General features: G+C 37.7%; 1 protein-coding gene across 1 annotated transcript in view; it reads left to right on the forward strand.

The window, feature by feature from the left end:
- LOC127986148 (protein turtle homolog B-like) overlaps positions 1–19,220 on the forward strand; it is a 107,554-nt gene that overhangs the window by 68,051 nt on the left and 20,283 nt on the right. The window contains exons 6-16 of the mRNA XM_052588386.1: positions 838–979; positions 2,662–2,807; positions 6,148–6,290; positions 6,576–6,716; positions 6,816–6,932; positions 7,029–7,179; positions 10,432–10,543; positions 14,129–14,304; positions 15,305–15,531; positions 16,407–16,491; positions 18,437–18,598. Of these exons, the coding sequence (XP_052444346.1) occupies positions 838–979; positions 2,662–2,807; positions 6,148–6,290; positions 6,576–6,716; positions 6,816–6,932; positions 7,029–7,179; positions 10,432–10,543; positions 14,129–14,304; positions 15,305–15,531; positions 16,407–16,491; positions 18,437–18,598 (1,602 nt within the window). The remainder of the gene's footprint in view (positions 1–837; positions 980–2,661; positions 2,808–6,147; positions 6,291–6,575; positions 6,717–6,815; positions 6,933–7,028; positions 7,180–10,431; positions 10,544–14,128; positions 14,305–15,304; positions 15,532–16,406; positions 16,492–18,436; positions 18,599–19,220) is intronic.

Genomic DNA, 19,220 nt, shown 5'->3' on the forward strand with positions numbered 1-19,220 from the left:
GGGACAAAAATAGGACGAGTGTTTAATTCTTGTCTGAGACTTTCTTCTATGAGCATAACACCTTTGGTCATTTCACGTTGATCATATGTTACAGTATGTTCCCGTTTGAGTAGGTGGTTCTTTACCCGAATGAGAATTGTGGACCAGACCGAGAACGAAGGGAACTCTAGGGAAAATAAATGAGGGAAAGAATTTCCATTTTAATAAGCCCTTCACTTTACAAAAAGAAACAGTTTTCTGTTAGTTTAAACAAAAATCAACTGCTGAGACATAAAAGTGGCAAGTTGTAGAAACACGGTTTTGTAGACACGCTGGCTATCTAGCGAGTTTGTTTTTGTACTGTAATGTGTGTGTGCTGTCGAGCGGGACGGAGAGCATCTGTAGAGTCCGTGCCTGCACGGGGAGCTCTCTGCAGGCTTTCTCCACAGAAGAGCCCTCTCTTTACACTGGCACTGCCAACTCAAGTGATGCCCACAGTGGGCGGCAGGGTGAGATCTGTGGATAGGCTGCTGGGTAAAATTCTTATCATCTTGGCCAGTGATATTCAGATGAGACGGCTGCTCCAAATATGTATGGTACAGCTGAGTGGTATATTGCCTCATTCAGTCTGATATCTTTCAGTATTCAGTATGTACACCACTGTAAATGAGGTATTGATCTGTCGAATACAAATAACAGAATGAAAATATATATCATTGGAAACACTTTTATTAAATCCTTTCTCCAATATTGTTGTGTTTAACCTTGAAGAGGACTGAGATTGCTATATGCCTCAACAGAATGTGACACATCCTGATATGTAATGCTGATTTATTATGTGTCTCTTTTCTATTTCAGGACCCCCATTTATTGTCTCACCGCCAGAGAACATAACCGTTAACATATCCCAGGATGCATTCTTCACTTGTCAGGCTGAGGCGTATCCTGGCAACCTAACGTACACCTGGTTCTGGGAGGAAGATAACGTCTTCTTCAAGAAGTAAAGTTATGATCGGGTTCATTACTGTACCATACCCCCACTGTCCTGTGTCCATGTAGTTTCGTCATCATCATTGAGGCATCAGTGAGTTTTAGGGACTATGGCCATTGTGATACTGCTTTAGGCTTTGGTTAAACGTTTTGTAAACCCTTGTGTTGTGACATTTTCATAGAAACCTGAAATGTTATCAAAGGTGCACAAAATGCAACTAAATATGCCACCACTACTGATATTTTGTACACTACCTTTCAATAGATTGGCTCAAGTTAGATTTTTAGATATTTTATAGATATAATAATACAAAAAAAGTTAAATATTGTTCTTTTAAAAATAATCCTGAAAAAAAAAATGTATCACGGTTTACACAGAAATGTTAAGCAGCATTGTTTACATCAGTTTTCACCTCACCATTATGCCCTTTTTCCTCAGAATTCTAACTTTTTTTAATTCTGAGTTTGTATCTCAAAATACTTTTTTGTTTTCCACCACAGAATAAAAAAATAAAAAAGTATTGGTGAGAATTGTGAGATATAAACCCAGAACTGCAATAAAAAAAAACATAATTGTGACATAAAAAGCCTTTTTTTTTCATTCCGTGACAGAAATAAGCTTTCTTAGAAAACATCTGATCAAAAATCTTACTCACCCCAAATATTTGAATGGTAGTGTTCATCTATTGATAAACAGATGCATTTTAATTTAAATGTATTTTTAAAGAGTTGCCTGTCAAAAAAAGATTCATTAGTGTCGTCATGGTAGTCTAGTTAGCATAAAGACACATACTGTAGAACCCAAAAATATTACATAAATAATGTGTCCTTTATAGTAACCTTGAATAGGAAAGTGCCCTCTGTAATCTTTATACACAACAAATGCAGCTTCACCATAGACCCTCTCAGGTTCTCATGGTTCATGCTTCTGCTTTTGTCCCCTGTGAAAAGAATATCCAGCGACATGGCGCTTGAGTCATCATACGCTCCACTAGCACTGATTAGAAGTAGTAGTGACCTAAGCCATCCAATACGCTCTCATGCGTGGCCTGTACACTGTATAGAAAAAAGATATTATTGTATTCCTTTCTAATAGAGGCTCTGTGCAGCAGGACAGGTGGAAGCACGCAGGCATTTTGTCCACTGAAGTGTTTTTTTTTTCTCTGCCTCGGACACCCCATCTGTTCTTGTTGAAAGAGTAGACTGTAATTCACAAGGCTTTGAATTGTGCTTTATTCTCTGCCTTTAATTGAGTTTACCTAGGCATACATATTAGTAGGGACAGCTTAGAAAGAAAAAGTCAGTATTGACAAACTTTCATGTCGTGGAACAGTAAAAAAAAAAATTTTCACTACCATTCAAAGGTTTGAGGTTGGTAAGATTATTTTTTTCATGTATTACTGTAGATGTCTCTTATGCTCACCAAGATTGTGTTTATGTAAAATAAAAAAAGGAAATTTCAATAGAACAGCATTTAATTTACATTTTATAAAATTATAAATCTATTTTAATGTCATTTTCATCAATTTATTGTGTCCTTGCTGAATAAAAGTATAAATTTCTTTAAAAAAATAAAAACTAAATCTTACTGACCTCAAACTTTTGAACGGTAGTGTATGTAGTAGTGTAGGTTGTTGAAATCATCGATACTATTGATGCTAATTTAACTTCTTTCTCTCTCTCTCTCTCCAGTGATCTCAAGCGCAGAGTGAGTATTCTGATCGACGGTTCACTCATCATCTCCCAGGTGAAACCTGAGGATGCTGGGAAATACACCTGCAGCCCGAGTAACAGCCTTGGGCGCCCACCTTCTGCATCAGCGTACCTGACAGTGCATTGTGAGTCAGTCTGCTAATACACAACTAGAACACTTCATCTGAAAACATTTGTCCTTTTCTGATGCACCTAAAAATTCTCACTGCATTGCACAGCACAGATGCTGAAGTACAGCTGCAGTATGTAGGCGAGAAACCACCAGAATAGAATCCGTTTGGTATTTTTACTTCTTGTCAAAGTATCCTGCTGATCCGTGGAGCTGAAAAATCCCAAAAGCTTCTGTTTTGTTGAACGCGATGATCAAGTATGTTATCCAGCATGATTTAAGAGTGAATTATTTTAATCAAATTAATACAACCTTGATGAACATAAGAGACTCTTAAAATAAATAAAAATTATATTACGTAATATCATACAGTACATGACATAAAGGAGGAGGAATTCTCCTTCATCCTGAATCTGTGACATTGGTTTCCCTGGATTGTGTGTGAAAATTAAATAACAACCTTCACCAGCAGATTATGTCTTTTCATCACGTTTTCACATTGAGGTCATGCATGCAGAATAACGGCGGCATAACAGTGCTCTTTTGCAATTGATGAAAGGGTTACTTTAGTCTCCCGGCATATTCCTTCTCAATACATGGGCACGAGGGCATATTAGCTTCAGCTGCCGCTTTCTATTTGCAGCTGAGAGATTGGAATGGCCTTCTGTCCCCGGAGTCTGGAGCTGAATTGAAACAGTGACCTTGAGTCAGTAAGCTAGCAGATCACTCAGTCACGGCTCACATCCTCCACGTCAATAGAATGATGCAAAGAACATGGGTTTTCTATACCTTATTTAAAAAACCACCAACAAAACCCAAACATTGCATTGCAAATGGTGACGGGAATGAATGCTGCAGAAGTGGCTGTGGTATCCAAGGCAACAGACATTTCAGATTCCCTCGCTCGGAGGAAGCCTGTGTCGGACCAGCTTGGCTCGGATGAAGTGGCGGAAAGGGATTACATCATAGCAGAATTCCCAGATTGCAGGCATTTTCACCTGTCCTCTGAAACAGTCTCACGTAGTCTGGCCACCAATGTGTGTAGCGAGCAGAGGCATGGATTTGACAGTAAGTGAGAAAAAAGGAGGGGGAATGTAAAAGGATGACATCATCCTGTGTGGAAACCCTCTTCTCTGCAGTGACGTCACCTGCAGACGCTCCAGCAGGCTGGAAGCGAGGGCGTTGGCGCCCCCTTTGGACGGCTGAGGGCATTGCAGGTCTGCTCCATGCATCAAGATTGCCTAATTTTTTTTTTCTTTCCCCCTCTTCTTCCTTTTCATTAGCAGTCCTGTGCTTCATCCTCACAACTCGCTTTTCTTCTGTCCTTTTCTCCACTCTGGTACACTTCTTCCATCGTCCCGACCCTTAGCTCCACTTGTTCTAAAAATAGACCCTGGCACTTTGCTAAGCGTTAAGATGGAGCAGTGTTTTCTTCAAAGTGTTCGTTTCGGAGTGCCGCTCCCTCTCGTTCTCCAGCATGCTGCGGTTGGCTGGTGTCTTCACTAATGAGAGACTGTGATTTATGAGTCACACACAGCTGAATCTCTTTTACAGCATTATTGATAGTCTTCGCTTTAAATGTTGTTTATGTAATATAAAGAAAAGAAAAGTTATCAGCAATAATAATGTTCTTTGTTTTGTGGCACAAAGGAATTAGTGAGATAGTTCGCGCTAAAATGAAAATTCTGTCATTAATTAGTTAGTTACCCTCATGTCTTCCCAAACCTGTAAGAACTTTTCATCTTCGGGACACAAATTAAGATATTTTATTTAAATCCGAGAGCTTTCTGACCCTGCATAGACAGCAACACAACTGATACGTTCAAGGTCCAGAAAGGTAGTAAGGACATCTTTAAAATAGTCCAAGCTACGAAAATACTTTTTGTGCACATGGATAATGAAAATAACGACTTTATTAAACAATTTCTGCACTTCCGTGTCAGTCTTCTCTACGTGTTCATGACAGTATTCATGTGCATTCCTCTGCTTGTAATCAAGCGCATGCATCATGTGACTTTGTGAATGCTCATTGAAGACTGACACAGAAGAGAAGAAATTGTTGAATGAAGTCATTATTTATTTTTCTTTGCACACAGAAAGTATTCCTGTTCCTTCTTAATATTATGGTTGAACCACTTATGTCACATGGATTATTTTAACAATGTCCTTACTGCCTTCCTGGGCCTTGAATGTGTCAGTTAAATTGCACTTCAGGGTTACAAGCAGCATCAGAAAGCTATCAGATTTTATTTAAAATATCTTAATTGGGTTCTGAAAAATAAATGCAGGTCTTACACGTTTGGAAAGACATGAGGGTGAGTAATTATTGACAGAATTTAAATTTTTAGGTGAACTATCCCTTTAATAGTAGCATTGCAAAACATTTGGTTGGTTTTTGAAGATAACATATACAGTACGTTTCCTTCAGTGTGTGTGATATTGCACAATTCTGTACATGCATTTGGTTGACCAAATAATGTGTTTATGTATAGTGTATTTATTTGTTATAATTATGTATTAATTTCTCATTCAAAAGTTTGGGGTTGGTTATTAGCTTATGCCCACAAAGATTGCATCTATTTGATCAAAAGTACAGTTAAAAGTAATTTTATGAAATATTATTAACATTTCAAATAACTGTATTTTTTTATGCATTTTAAAATGTAATTTATTCCTTTGATGGTAAAAATGTAATACTCCCATGATGATATATATATATATATATATATATATATATATATATATATATATATATATATATATATATATATATATATATATATATATATATATACATTATAAAGGTCTGAATGCCTGATAAAACTGCCACTTTTGATTAGCTCAATGCATCTTGTTGAATAAAAATATTGTTTTCTAAAAAAAAAATTAAAAAAATCTTACCGACCCCAGACTTATAAATGATGAGTCAGCTTTAAACTTTGCATGGGGAAAACACAACTCACATTTTCTGTAGAAAAATAACAAAAAAAGTACATTTTTTTTCAGTTATGTTGATAGTAGCTATTTTCCGCCTGTGTTTCCAAGGCACTTACTGTGCTGTTCTACGATTAGCTGAGTAATAGTCTCAATGTGAGCTAGTTCAGATCTTTTTGTCTGATTTCTGACTCTCTAAAGTTCATTATTAGTGTACTTCTCCATCAGTAGTTGACTCATTTAGAGGATTTGTGCTAACTGTTCCAGACTAATGACTCAGAGAGACATCCGGAACAAACTCCTCTCATCTGTCTGACAGTTAACATTGCACAAAACCTTACATGTCCTTACAGTATACCAGATATCTAACATCTCAACATTTATGCAGTTTTTATTGATTCTACTCTTGTTGTGTCCCATAGACCCTGCCCGTGTGGTGAACATGCCGCCCGTTATTTACGTGGCCATCGGACTGCCTGGGTACATCCGCTGCCCGGTGGATGCCAACCCGCCTGTCACTTCAGTGAAGTGGAAAAAAGACGGCCTGCCTCTGCGGATAGAGAAGGTGAGTCCAGCTGGACAATGATCTGTGTTTTCACAGATGCTGTCACATGGGCCTGTGTGAGATGGGTTTCATTCACAGTTCACACTGATCTCATAGTCTCACACAGACAAAGATCATTGGCTCCACTTCAACTATAAAGCCAAATGGAGAATAACTGCCCTTAGCAAAGAAACAGGATATTAAGTTCATTCTTGATCCATGTTCCTCCTCAGTTAAAATATGTAGATTTTTTACAATTGATTGTATCCCTGATTGTATGTGTGCTGAAGTTTCTCTCTGTTGCAGTACCCTGGCTGGAGCCAAATGGAAGATGGGAGCATTCGAGTGTCTGAGGTGACAGAGGACTCTCTCGGCACCTACACCTGCGTGCCTTACAATAGCCTCGGTACAATGGGACAGTCCCCTCCCGCCCCTCTGGTGCTAAAGGTAAAGAATGAAACTTGTAGGTTCTTTCTTTTCCTTTTTTACCTTTTTGATAATATCATCTATTTGCATCAATATGACGTGGTGTGTGGTGTTGGATAGGACCCACCCAAATTTCTGGTGGTTCCTGGAGGGGAGTACAGGCAGGAGGCTGGTCGAGAGCTGGTCATCCCCTGTGAGGCAGAAGGAGACCCATTCCCCAACATTACATGGAGAAAGGTAACCTGCATCCTTAAGAATCCTTAAGTAGAATTTCTGTATCATAGTCAACCAAGCTAAAGTGTTTGCTAGAACTGTTTTCTTTTATTGGAGAAGGTAGGGAAGCCCAGCAGAAGCAAGCACAACGTCCTACCCAGAGGCAGCTTACAGTTCAAATCTCTCAGCAAGGAGGACCATGGGGAGTGGGAGTGTGTCGCCTCCAATGTCGCCACGAGCATCACTGCCAGCACGCACCTCCTAGTGATCGGTAGGAGGCGTTGAGCCAAATGGCGCTACTTCATAATGCACAAACACGACTTGCGATAAAAGGGTTTTTCCATACAGCAATGAATTTTGATCGCATTAGATCAAAGAGTGTTATTTTCAAAATTTTTGTTTATATTTTGCAGGACAACAGTGGTCTTTGTCTCAGGGTTCTAGGAGTAACCCTTACATATCAGCGATTTTTTTTAATGTCATAGAAATTTCTGTATTGAGTATATATTTTAATAGTTCTACTCTGATGTAGAATATTTTTTGTCTAATTATGATTTATGTACTTCAGTGTTATTTCTTATATTAGTATATATTTGTTCTTTTTATATTTTTAGTTCATTTTTTAGCATAAGTTTTATTAATTTGGTTATCTACTTATGTAATTTTTATTAGTTTTTAAGTTTTCTATTTAAACTTTTTTTTTTTTTTTTTTTAGTCAGTTGCCAAGGCAGCTTTTCTAATTTTCTGGGGGGTTTTTAGATGTAGTTTTTCATGTAGTATTTTATACACTAAGAATTTTATTTTTCATCTTTATTTCAGTTATGCTTTATATATATATAGACACACACATACATACAGGTGCTGGTCATATAATTAGAATATCATCAAAAAGTTGATTTATTTCACTTATTCCATTTAAAAAGTGAAACTTGTATATTATATGTATTCATTACACTCAGACTGATATATTTTAAATGTTTATTTCTTTTAATTTTGATGTTTATAACTGACAACTAAGGAAAATCACAAATTCAGTATCTCAGAAAATTTTTATATTGTGTAAAGGTTCGACATTGAAGACACCTGGTGTCACACTTTAATCAGCTAATTAACTTAAAACACCTGCAAAGCCTGGTCTCTTAGTCTAGTTCTGTAGGCTACACAATCATGGGGAAAACTGCTGAAACGACAGTTGTCCAAAAGACGACCATTGACACCTTGCACAAGGAGGGCAAGACACAAAAGGTCATTGAAAAAGAGACTGGCTGTTCACAGAGCTCTGTGTCCAAGCACATTAATAGAGAGGTGAAGGGATGGAATAGATGTGATAGAAAAAAAGGTGTACAAGCAATAGGGATAACCGTAACCTGGAGAGGATTGTGAAACAAAACCCATTCAAAAATGTGGTGGAGATTCACAAAAAGTGGACTGCAGCTGGAGTCAGTGCTTCAAGAACCACTATGCACAGACGTATGCAAGACATGGGTTTCAGCTGTCGCATTCCTTGTGTCAAGCCACTCTTGAACAACAGACAGCGTCAGAAGCGTCTCGCTTCAAAAAGAACTGGACTGCTGCTGAGTGGTCCAAAGTTATGTTCTCTGATGAAAGTAAATTTAGCATTTCCTTTGGATATCAGGGTCCCAGAGTCTGGAGGCAGAGAGGAGAGGCACACAATCCACGTTTCTTGAGGTCCAGTGTAAAGTTTCCACAGTCAGTGATGGTTTGGGGTGCCATGTCATCTGCTGGTGTTGGTCCACTGTGTTTTCTGAGGTCCAAGGTCAACACAGCCTTATACCAGGAAGTTTTAGAGCACTTCATGCTTCCTGCTGCTGACCAACTTTATTGAGATGCATTATTCATTTTCCAACAGGACTTGGCACCTGCAAACAATGCCAAAGCTTACAGTGCCTGGTTTAAAGACCATGGTATCCCTGTTCTTAATTGGCCAGCAAACTCACCTGACCTTAACCCCATAGAAAATCTATGGGGTATTGTGAAGAGGAAGATGCGAGATGCCAGACCCAACAATGCAGAAGAACTGAAGGCCACTATCAGAGCTACCTGGTCTCTCATAACACCTGAGCAGTGCCACAGACTGATCGACTCCATTCCACACCGCATTGCTGCAGTAATTCAGGCAAAAAGAGCCCCAACTAAGTATTGAGTGCTGTACATGCTCATACTTTTCATTTTTATACTTTTTAGTTGTCCAAGATTTCAAAAAATCCTTTCTTTGTATTGGTCATAATTTATATTCAAATTTTCTGAAATTTGGGATTTTCCTTAGTTGTCAGTTATAATATAATCATCAAAATTAAAAGAAATAAACATTTGAAATATATCAGTCTATGTGTAATGAATGAATATGATATACAAGTTTAACTTTTTGACTGCTCTTCACTAAAACTTGTTGAGAAAATTGTTCTTTCAAGGACTTTTGTTTCAGTGAGTTCATCTAACGGGTTCACAAATCAGCCTGAGTTATTCTATTCTAAACTATCTAAATCAAAAACATTTTTTTAAATCCTTATCCAGTATATCAAACAAAAAGTAAAAATCATTGGTTAAAAACTGTGGGTTCCATGTAGACTTTATAATGATATCTCTCAGTTAATGTTTTACTCTATACACACAAACTAGGTATTTAAGGAGTATTTCTAATTTATGATTAAAGTATTGTGAATTTTGTTTTTAAAGAAAATTAATTAATTAATTTAATGAATTAAGAAAATAGGATTTCTGAGAAAAAGTTATCCGTGATCTCCCTAATCATCCTCAAGTACTGAATATTAATGAAGCTCATTCTAGGGTACTGATTTGACTGGTGTCTTCATTTAATGTTAAATCACTTTAATACCACGTACTTGCCAAAAGTATTGATTTTTGAGTAAAGACTTGTTGCAGTACTTTGAAGTATATTTATACGCAGACTTATACTCTAATTTTATAGGATATAGCTTATAAATTCAATAAAGGAAAGTAGCGCAAATGCTAACATCCTGTCTCTTTCTATTAGTGGCTAGTGCAGTTGTAAACAAACACTGCCAGCATAGTCCTTATATTTGCATGTACATTGTGCTATTGGGCACTGTTTGTATTTGTTTGAATAGCTGACCTTAATTATTAGTTATAGAAACTTTCTGATTAGCAGCCAAGCAGCAGCTACTAGGCTAAACTGTTAGCTATTCAGTAAGTTCCTCTCAAAAAGCTATCTGTGCAAAAGTCTTTTTGATGGGTTGGGTCTCTAAGAGATATTATATGCTGTGAGCAGACTGCTAGAAATGTTTCAGTGTCTTAATGTGTCCTCAAAAGCGTCCCCACAGGTTAACAGTTAGCTGTTAAATAAAAGATAAAAGATAAATGATGCACACAGAGTCTGTTTGTTTGTGTTAGCGCTAGTGTTTGTGTTAAGACAAGTGAGCTAATCACTCTGACATAGGGAAATAAAATATGTGTGGCCTTAGCGTCTGTGTACAAGTGTGTGTTTATATTGAGTGTGACACAGGTTGTCTTCCTTCCACAGGCACAAGCCCACACGCCCCTGCCAAAGTCCACGTTTCAGTCTCGACGACCTCGGCCAACGTCTCGTGGGAACCCGGTTACAATGGTGGCTTTGAGCAGACATTCTCAGTCTGGTACGGCCATGTGTGAGTCATCCCAGCATGCTTTGCTTTCTGCTTCTTTTCCTAACTGTTGACCTGAGCTCTGCCGCTGCTGTGAGGCTGCTGCATCCGGGGGCAATGGGTGGGATGGGGCAAAACCTTTCCCCATAGGGATGAGATGACCAACAGGGCCCTTCAGTCTAGAGTTGGACACACTGTTAATATTAATGTCAGTGCAGCTTTGTGGTTATGGGTATAATATCATGGTCAGGCATATAATTGATAAAATACAGTCTAGTTTGATATGAGTCTTGTTCATAACTTCCAAATAACTTCATACTGGAATGTATTGAGCAAAGATAAGCAGTTAGCTAGCATGCTGGCCATGTTACATTTCTAAAGAATGTTTAGAAGTAAAGTAGAACTCATGTAAGTCTGTAGTTTGTACTGTACATACAGTACAGTATTGTGCAGTACAGTATGAAGCCCTGAGAGATTCCGATGATTCTTATGCATGAAAAGTATTTATTAATGTAAAGACTTTGTCTTGTGCCTTCTCGCAGTTAAGTGCTAAACAGTTTTTGATATTTTAACCATACACAGAAAACCAACTATTGCAAGTAAGTATTTACTGTATGATTATTTTAAAAGTTTTCATTACTAGCTTCGGTATGGTGACATCCAGGGTTTAAAGAGGTGACCCTGAGGAACTTTTGCTAGTAACTTGATCCACAATGGCAAACTCTTGCTTCTGGGTTAATCAGCAGCACATTTGTCTCCTTGTTCAGTCGTCTCCTCTGCCTCTCTTCATCTTTCTGCTGCCCATGCCAGCGCTTCTGCATCCCTGTGATTCTGCTCCCTGTGTGCTGCTGTCCTCTACGATATTCACCCAGAATATCAGCATTCTATAGCTTTCTGTGCTCCTGACCCTATAGAATGACACATGCTTCGCAATAGCCTTTGTATGTTTGCGTTGGTGGGTACGACAAGAACATTTCAATCGTACGTCTTTAAAGCTGTGCATTTGCTAGCTATACTTGGAACTTACTCATTTTAGAACATACTGTATTCCTGCAATGTCACACCAGGTAACAGATGGCAGCAGTGTTTCATGGGAATGTAGCATGAACAGGTTTAGCCTGTTGCGAGCCCTGGAGACAGATTTCACTCCTTTTTGAGCTATTAATAGACATTAAATTTAGTTTTGAGTTTAGAGACTCACATGGCTGTTATATGGAGAAAAATAGAGGAAAGTGTAAGGATTGTTTGACTTGGGAAAGCAATGTTTAATTATAGGACTGTATACAGTATATACACTACCCTTCAAATGTTTTCTGGTCTGTAAGGATTTTTTTTTTTTTTTTCTTAAATGCACATCAAGAATGCATTTATTTCATCAAGAATGCATTTCGAGTGCTCATCAAGAATGCATTTATTGCATTTATTTTATGAAATATAAAGTATAACAGGAAAAAAGTGCAATAACATTAAAATAAAAAATAATACATTTAATACATTTCAAAATAAAATTGCATAAAAGTATTATTTTAATAAAAAATACAGTCCGCAGTCTTTTGAACTGTTGTGTTTAAATGTATGTATATTAGATCAGCATTATGCGCCTACATTGCAGCTGCACTAAGGTCTGCTGGTTTTGCTGTTTACATTGTCATCCAAGACAGATCTGTGTCTCATACAAAGGAACAGTGTCTGTACGTCTCACTCAGCATTTCTTTACAGTCTGTACCGACTACTAATTTGAGCTCTTCCACTAAAACAGCAGTCCACACATGCAAAAGCTATGGAAGAATAGAAGCCCAAGGAGGATGAAAGCATTTTAATCCTCACCCAAGGGCCAGACCTTAATCACCGTTCTGCTTCCGACTTCTTAGATCATCATTATCCGCTGGCCTGATGTGTCCATCATGGGTGCCTGAGCAATCAGAGACCTGTGCCAAGAGCTGGCTAAAAAATGTTTTTCATTTGAAACATTGGGTAGTGTGACTCTGTGTGCAGTGGCACTGGGCAGTGTGACTTTAAAGGTTGTGTATGAATGGCCTTTAAAGGTGACCCACGTGAGATTAAACAACAGCTCCCGTCAGCCTTCTTTGACGCAGATAGTTGACGTGTTCCTGCTCCTTCCTGTGCATTGCAGGAGAGGTGCCGAGCAACCACTGAGATGCTGTGAATAACACACATCTCAAGAGCCTGTGAACTCTCAAGCTATAAGGGCATGAATGAAGTGATCAATTAGACCTCAGTGGAATATTATGACTCACCAATAGGAATGGGGCGAATGACGTATACACCTTATTCCTTAACTATTTTCTTTTTGAATGTTATTAATATTCCTAACACAGTGTAATTTCAATATCTCAAATGATGCCTTGTGTTTAGCACATCAATCTGTGAGAGAGATGACATCTTGAACTTTTTGGTTCTTGCATTAGAATGATACAACTATATATATTAGTACATAAAATATTTATTTAATATTTATTTATCAAGTCTGAACTGTGAGATAAAAAAAAAAATCACAATTCTGAGAACATATTCCCCCTCAGAATTAGACTTTATAACTGCAGGTCTATAGCACATAATTCTGAGAAAAAATTCTGAATTGCGAGATAAAAAGTTGCAATTACCTTTTTTTTCACTGGCAGAAATGGGCTTCCATACATTTCTAATTGTTATAAATCAACAATTTATATATATATGTATATATGTATGTATTTATGTATGTATTTCAATTTATTATTTATTACATTGTATACTATACGTATTATTTATTTCCTTCTTGTTTAGGTATTCAGTGGTTTTTAACATATATTTTTATTTTTATGATGGATTTTCATATTTGAAGACTGATAGTTTGAGTAGTAAGATAGATAGTAAAAAAAAAAACACACGTCTGTTTCAGTTTTGTCATACATTTACACTTTATATTTTATGGTGAACAAATGGTGATCTTGTGTTTTTTGCGTACAAAGAAGGTCAAAGAAATTCGGCTTAAATTTAGTCGGGACCTCCGGTGGGAGTCATCTCTTGCATGCCAAGGAGCAGCAGATTATCTGAATGAAGCATGCTGGCTGTAGGTGCAGTTACACAAAGTTTTGAGCATGCAAAACTACTTGGACATGTGCAACATGGCATGATGTGAGAGTCCAGGGCTTCTGTAGTTAAAAAAACAATACATTATCAGCATAAAAAAACACTACTCCACTTATCCACAACACTGTAGCCATTCTGGTGGTTTCTATAGGAGACGTATTGTCTATAAGACTCATTTCAAGCCATAGGTCTTTCTCAAGAGATAAAGGGAAAAGAGTTGTAGGCCGTACAAGGCACACTGAAGATCTATGAGGATATTTTTGTAAAGATCGGCGGTCGAAAACACATCCTTCAGAATTTCCTCTAGGAAACCGTGAGACAGTTTTGTGTCATTGGATATCACTGAGCACACACACTGAGCTAAACAAGCTGTCTTTTTATGTCTGGCTGCAGGCAGTGCTCTCATCAGTATTGTGAGCGACATGGCAATCATTATAAGAGCGTATGCGCATGTATGCTTGTGCCGTGCTGAACTCTCTCCATCTGTGCATGTGACTCCTCCTGCAGGGTGAAGAGGGAGCAGTTAGGACCGCATGACTGGCTGTCCATGCCTGTGCCCAGCGGGCAGCATTGGCTCCTGGTGCAGGGCCTGGAGCCCGAGACGGCCTACCAATTCAGCGTCCTGGCCCAGAACAAGCTGGGGACAGGCCCGTTCAGCGAGGTCGTCACTGTGAACACACTAGGTTGGCCACCTGCACAATTCAACTCACAAAGACAAGATCATCTCTGCCTGACAGAAATGCATTTTATTGTGGGGATGGGACTGGCAGAATAGTAATTTGATCCCTGTTATAATGTTTTTGTTTTTGTTTTTAGAACTTTTGCAGAAGCTCCAAATATATTAGAATATATTATATATTTTATTTACAGAAATAATACAATTCTGTCTGATAATTTTAAAGGTATTGTAAAAACTTCTAAATGGATATTAGTATTACAAATACTATTAAATACTATTAAAAAATTAAATTTAAATAAAATTTATGCATTTAGCATAAAAAGACTTACAGTGCATTCAGGCTATCAATTTAATTATAATGATAATAATAATAATTTATATGTTACTTTAATACTAGCAAATGTATCACTTACAGTATAGTATATCACAACAGTTCAGATGTTTTTTTTTTTTTTTTTTTTTTTTTACATTTATTCTATAGTATTTATACTATAGAAATAAATACTTTTATTGAGCAAAGATTAATCAAGTTAGCCAAAAGTGTCCATAAAGCAGTATTATTTTAGTATTACTGAGATACTATTATAGTTTTTATTAAAATTGTTGTTGTGTTTGTGATTTTTAGTAGGTTTTTTGTATATGTATGTAGTGTTTGTGTGTACATATTTATATAAACATTTTTTTTGTTTTAGTTTTAGTAATTTTACTACATTAAGTTCAGTTTTATATATTTTATTATTTAATTTAGTCAGTTAACATGTTTTTATTGTAGCAATGAAGATATTTTTATGGTTTTAATTTGTTACAAAGACATTTATAATGTAACAAAAAATATGTCAAATATATGCTGCTCTTTTGAACTTTCTTTTAATCTAAAAAAAAAAAATGTTTTCCCAGAAAATGTTAAGCAGCATTACTGTTCTCAGCGTTAATAAGAACAAATGTTTCTTAAGCATCATATCAGAGTGTTTTAATGATCCAGTGGTTTACTTTGTTTCCTCTAGTATTTCCTATAAGTACCCCAGAACCACTGGTGCTGCTTACCCCACCACGGTGCCTCACAGCCAACCGGACACAGCAGGGAGTCCTACTCACATGGATCTCTCCAGCCAATCACACCTCGCCAATTGATCACTACATCATGGAGTTCCGCCTCGGGGAGAGGTGGGATGTTCTTGATGATGCAATCCCTGCTGGAGAGACAGAGCTGTTGGCTAGAGACCTGGTCCAGGTATGCCTGAGATGTCCATTTCAAAAGATTGACATAAGGCTTGAAATGGCATTCCTGCAGGTGAAAATGTGTTTGAGTTAACTATAAATTAACTTTTTAAGGATAATTAATCCAACAATAATTATTTACCATATTTTCCGGACTATAAGTCACACTTTTTTCATAGTTTGGCTGGTCCTGTGACTTATAGTCAGGTGCGACTTATTTATCAAAATTAATTTGACATGAACCGAGAGAAATGAACCAAGAGAAAACATTACCGTCTACAGCCGCGAGAGGGCACTCTATGCTGCTCAGTGCTCCTGTAGTCTACCCCTGAAAACATAGAGCGCCCTCTCGTGGCTGTAGACGGTAACGTTTACTCTTGGTGCTTGGTTCTTATGTGACTTATTGGCGAAAAATTTGTGAAAAATACGGTAGTCATCATTTTGTTGTACATTTAAAGGTTAAAATGGTTTTATGGTTAAAATGTAATTAATAACTCACCCTCATGTCGTTCCAAACCCCTAAGACCTCCGTTCATCTTCAGAACACAGTTTAAGATATTTTAGATTTAGTCCGAGAGCTCTCAGTCCCTCCATTGAAGCTGTGTTACGGTATACTGTCCATGTCCAGAAAGGTAAGAAAAACATCATCAAAGTAGTCCATGTGACATCAGAGGGTCAGATACAATTTTTACATTTTAGGTCCAAAAATAACAAAAAATACAACTTTATTCAGCATTGTCTTCTCTTTCATGTCTGTTGTCAGCGCGGTAAAAAGGCAGTAAAATCTCCCTCAAGATTTTTTACTGCAACTAAAGTTGAACTGGATTGAGTTTTCTAGTCATCTGTTTAAAGGAAACTTGCTGTACATGTCTCTGCATTGTTTTGCAGGAAGCCTGGTATGAGTTCAGAGTGATGGCGGTTATGGAGGACCTTGTCAGTGAGCCCAGTAATGTAGTGGGAGTCTCTAGTACAGGTCAGTGCTCTGAGGATTTTTATAGTCCATATGGGTTTTGAAAATGCATTGTGAGATTTACTGCACATAATATCATGTAATACTGTGACATTTTTTGTAGGCCCACGCAAGCATTAATGGAGTGAGTTGATTCTGAAATAGTGATGATCTGATGAGACTCTGCTGCCATCTGCTGGATTTAATGTCAATCACACAGTTTAAAATGGTGCATTGTGCTCTTATTTTTTTATACAAGTTTTTTTTTTTTTTTTGAAATATAGTTTTTATTTCACTGACCGTATCCCCTGCTCTATTTTAATATATTTCTGTGATGGCAAAGCTGAAGCTGAAGACTGCAGCCATTACGTCAGCATCACATGATCCTTCAGAAATCATGTTAATATGCTGATTTCTTATTATTATCAATGTTGAAAACAGTTGTGCTGCCTAATAATTTTGTTTGTTTGTTTATTATTTTTATAGCACATTTAAAACAACTCATGTTGACCATTAAACAACATACAAAACAGAATAACCAAAAGTAAGATAGCAAGAACATAAGAACAACATGACATAAACAGAACCTCCAGTGATTGACAGTCAGCTCGGAATGATTGAATTTACTAAATAGACTGCGCTGTAGTCAGAATTCATTCACTACTTGAAGTTAAAATAAACACGAGGCTGCCATTCAGGCTTTGTTTTAATTTCTCAAAGCATCCCAGGGTGATTTTGAATGGCTTTATGGATCATGATAGGCGACCGTTTCATTCTGTTTCAATTCAATTCAAGTTTATTTGTATAGCGCTTTTTACAATACAAATCATTACAAAGCATGTAAATGTAAATCCCATGGCAAAACATAGAAACAAACAGAGACATCATGAGCATAGTTGCTGTTCCAACAAAGTAAAATTAATTAGTTTAACCCAAGCTAAGAGATGCATTATTCGAATACTTGGCGAAAGAGATGTGTTTTTAATCTAGATTTAAACAGAGAGAGTGTGTCTGAACCCCGAACATTATCAGGAAGGCTATTCCAGAGTTTGGGAGCCAAATGTGAGAAAGCTCTACCTCCTTTAGTGGACTTTGCTATCCTAGGAACTACCAAAAGTCCAGCATTTTGAGACCTTATGGAGCGTGGTGTGTTGTAGCGTGGTAGAAGGCTGGTTAGGTACGCAGGAGCTTAAACATTTAGGGCCTTATCGGTAAGTAATAATAATTTGTAACTGATATGGAACTTCATAGGTAGCCAGTGCAGAGACTGTAAAATTGGGGTAATATGATCATATTTTCTTGACCTGGTAAGGACTGCTGCATTTTGGACTACCTGTAGCTTGTTTATTGAAGAAGCAGGACAACCACCTAGAAGTGCATTACAATAGTCCAGTCTAGAGGTCATGAATACATGAACAAGCTTTTCTGCATCAGAAGCAGATAACATGTTTCGTAGCTTGGCAATGTTTCTAAGATGGAAGAATGCTGTTTTTGTAACATGGGAAATATAGTTTTCAAAAGACAAGTTGCTGTCTAATATAACACCCAGATTTCTGACTGTAGAGGAAGTAACAGTACATCCGTCTAGTTGCAAATTGTAATCTACTAAATTCTGTGTACTGTTTTTTTGGTCCAATAATTAATATCTCTGTCTTATCCGAATTTAATAGGAGGAAATTATTGGTCATCCAATCTTTTACATTTCTAACACACTCTGTTAGCTTAGATAATTTAGAAGTTCCATCTGGTCTCGTTGAGATATATAGCGGAGTATCATCAGCATAACAGTGGGAACTAATCCTGTATTTTCTAATAATATTACCAAGGGGCAACAATCTTTTAAATCGTCCCTGTTATTAACTAAATAATTCTGAATGAGCTGTATGGTTTATTGTTGAAATAGCCCACACTAAGATTGAAAGCGCTGGTGTGTGTGTGTGCTGAAGGCGAGCTTGTTTGTATCTTTCAGACTACTTCCCGCCGCCTGAGGTGCCAGACGAGGGGCTGGCGCGGCCGGTGGTGGCAGGCATTGTGGCCACCATCTGTTTCCTGGCAGCAGCCATCCTCTTCAGCACGCTAGCGGCCTGCTTCGTCAACAAACAGAGACGGCGTAAGCTCAAGCGGAGACGAGGTCAGTGGTGCCCTCGCGGTCTGAATGCCCTCCTCTTTCTCATCCAACCACATGCCCTTCACATCTTACTCTACAGACTGTTACTTTTTTTTTTGTCCAAGGAGTTCTGGAAAACAGCGGGAAACTTTCCATTATGTTTAACATTCAAGACACTCAAACACTACAGTTTTGATCTCTTACAGTTTTGAAGGAGTTTGCATGCAGTTGTTAAAATCACACAACTGATGATGCAGAAAGCTTTCAGAATGGTTTTTCATCAGGAAATGCAGGGCTCCAGACTGCGACAAAATGGTTGTAGTTTGCACTCTTTTTTTCCGGCGGTGCAATTACATTTTGTGACTGACCGTTGTTTAACTGGTAAGCGCTGCCATTTCTGTTGCATATGAGAAACATGAAACGACAAATAAAACAAAAGCATAACAAAATCCTGCTACTCGTTTGAGCTGCGCAGCGCAGACTGTTCATCAGCTGGAACCGTGACACAAACAAACTTGTCCAAGCTCAAAACAGCTTTACTCGGGAACCAGAGTTGATTTTCTGACACTGTTACAGCACAGTGGTGCGACATCCAGTGAGATAAAGATAAATAAAGATTGCTGTGAGATCTAGTGAGTTGCATTCA

This window comes from Carassius gibelio, chromosome B21, assembly GCF_023724105.1.
Source record: "Carassius gibelio isolate Cgi1373 ecotype wild population from Czech Republic chromosome B21, carGib1.2-hapl.c, whole genome shotgun sequence".
Classification (NCBI taxonomy): Eukaryota; Metazoa; Chordata; class Actinopteri; order Cypriniformes; family Cyprinidae; genus Carassius; species Carassius gibelio.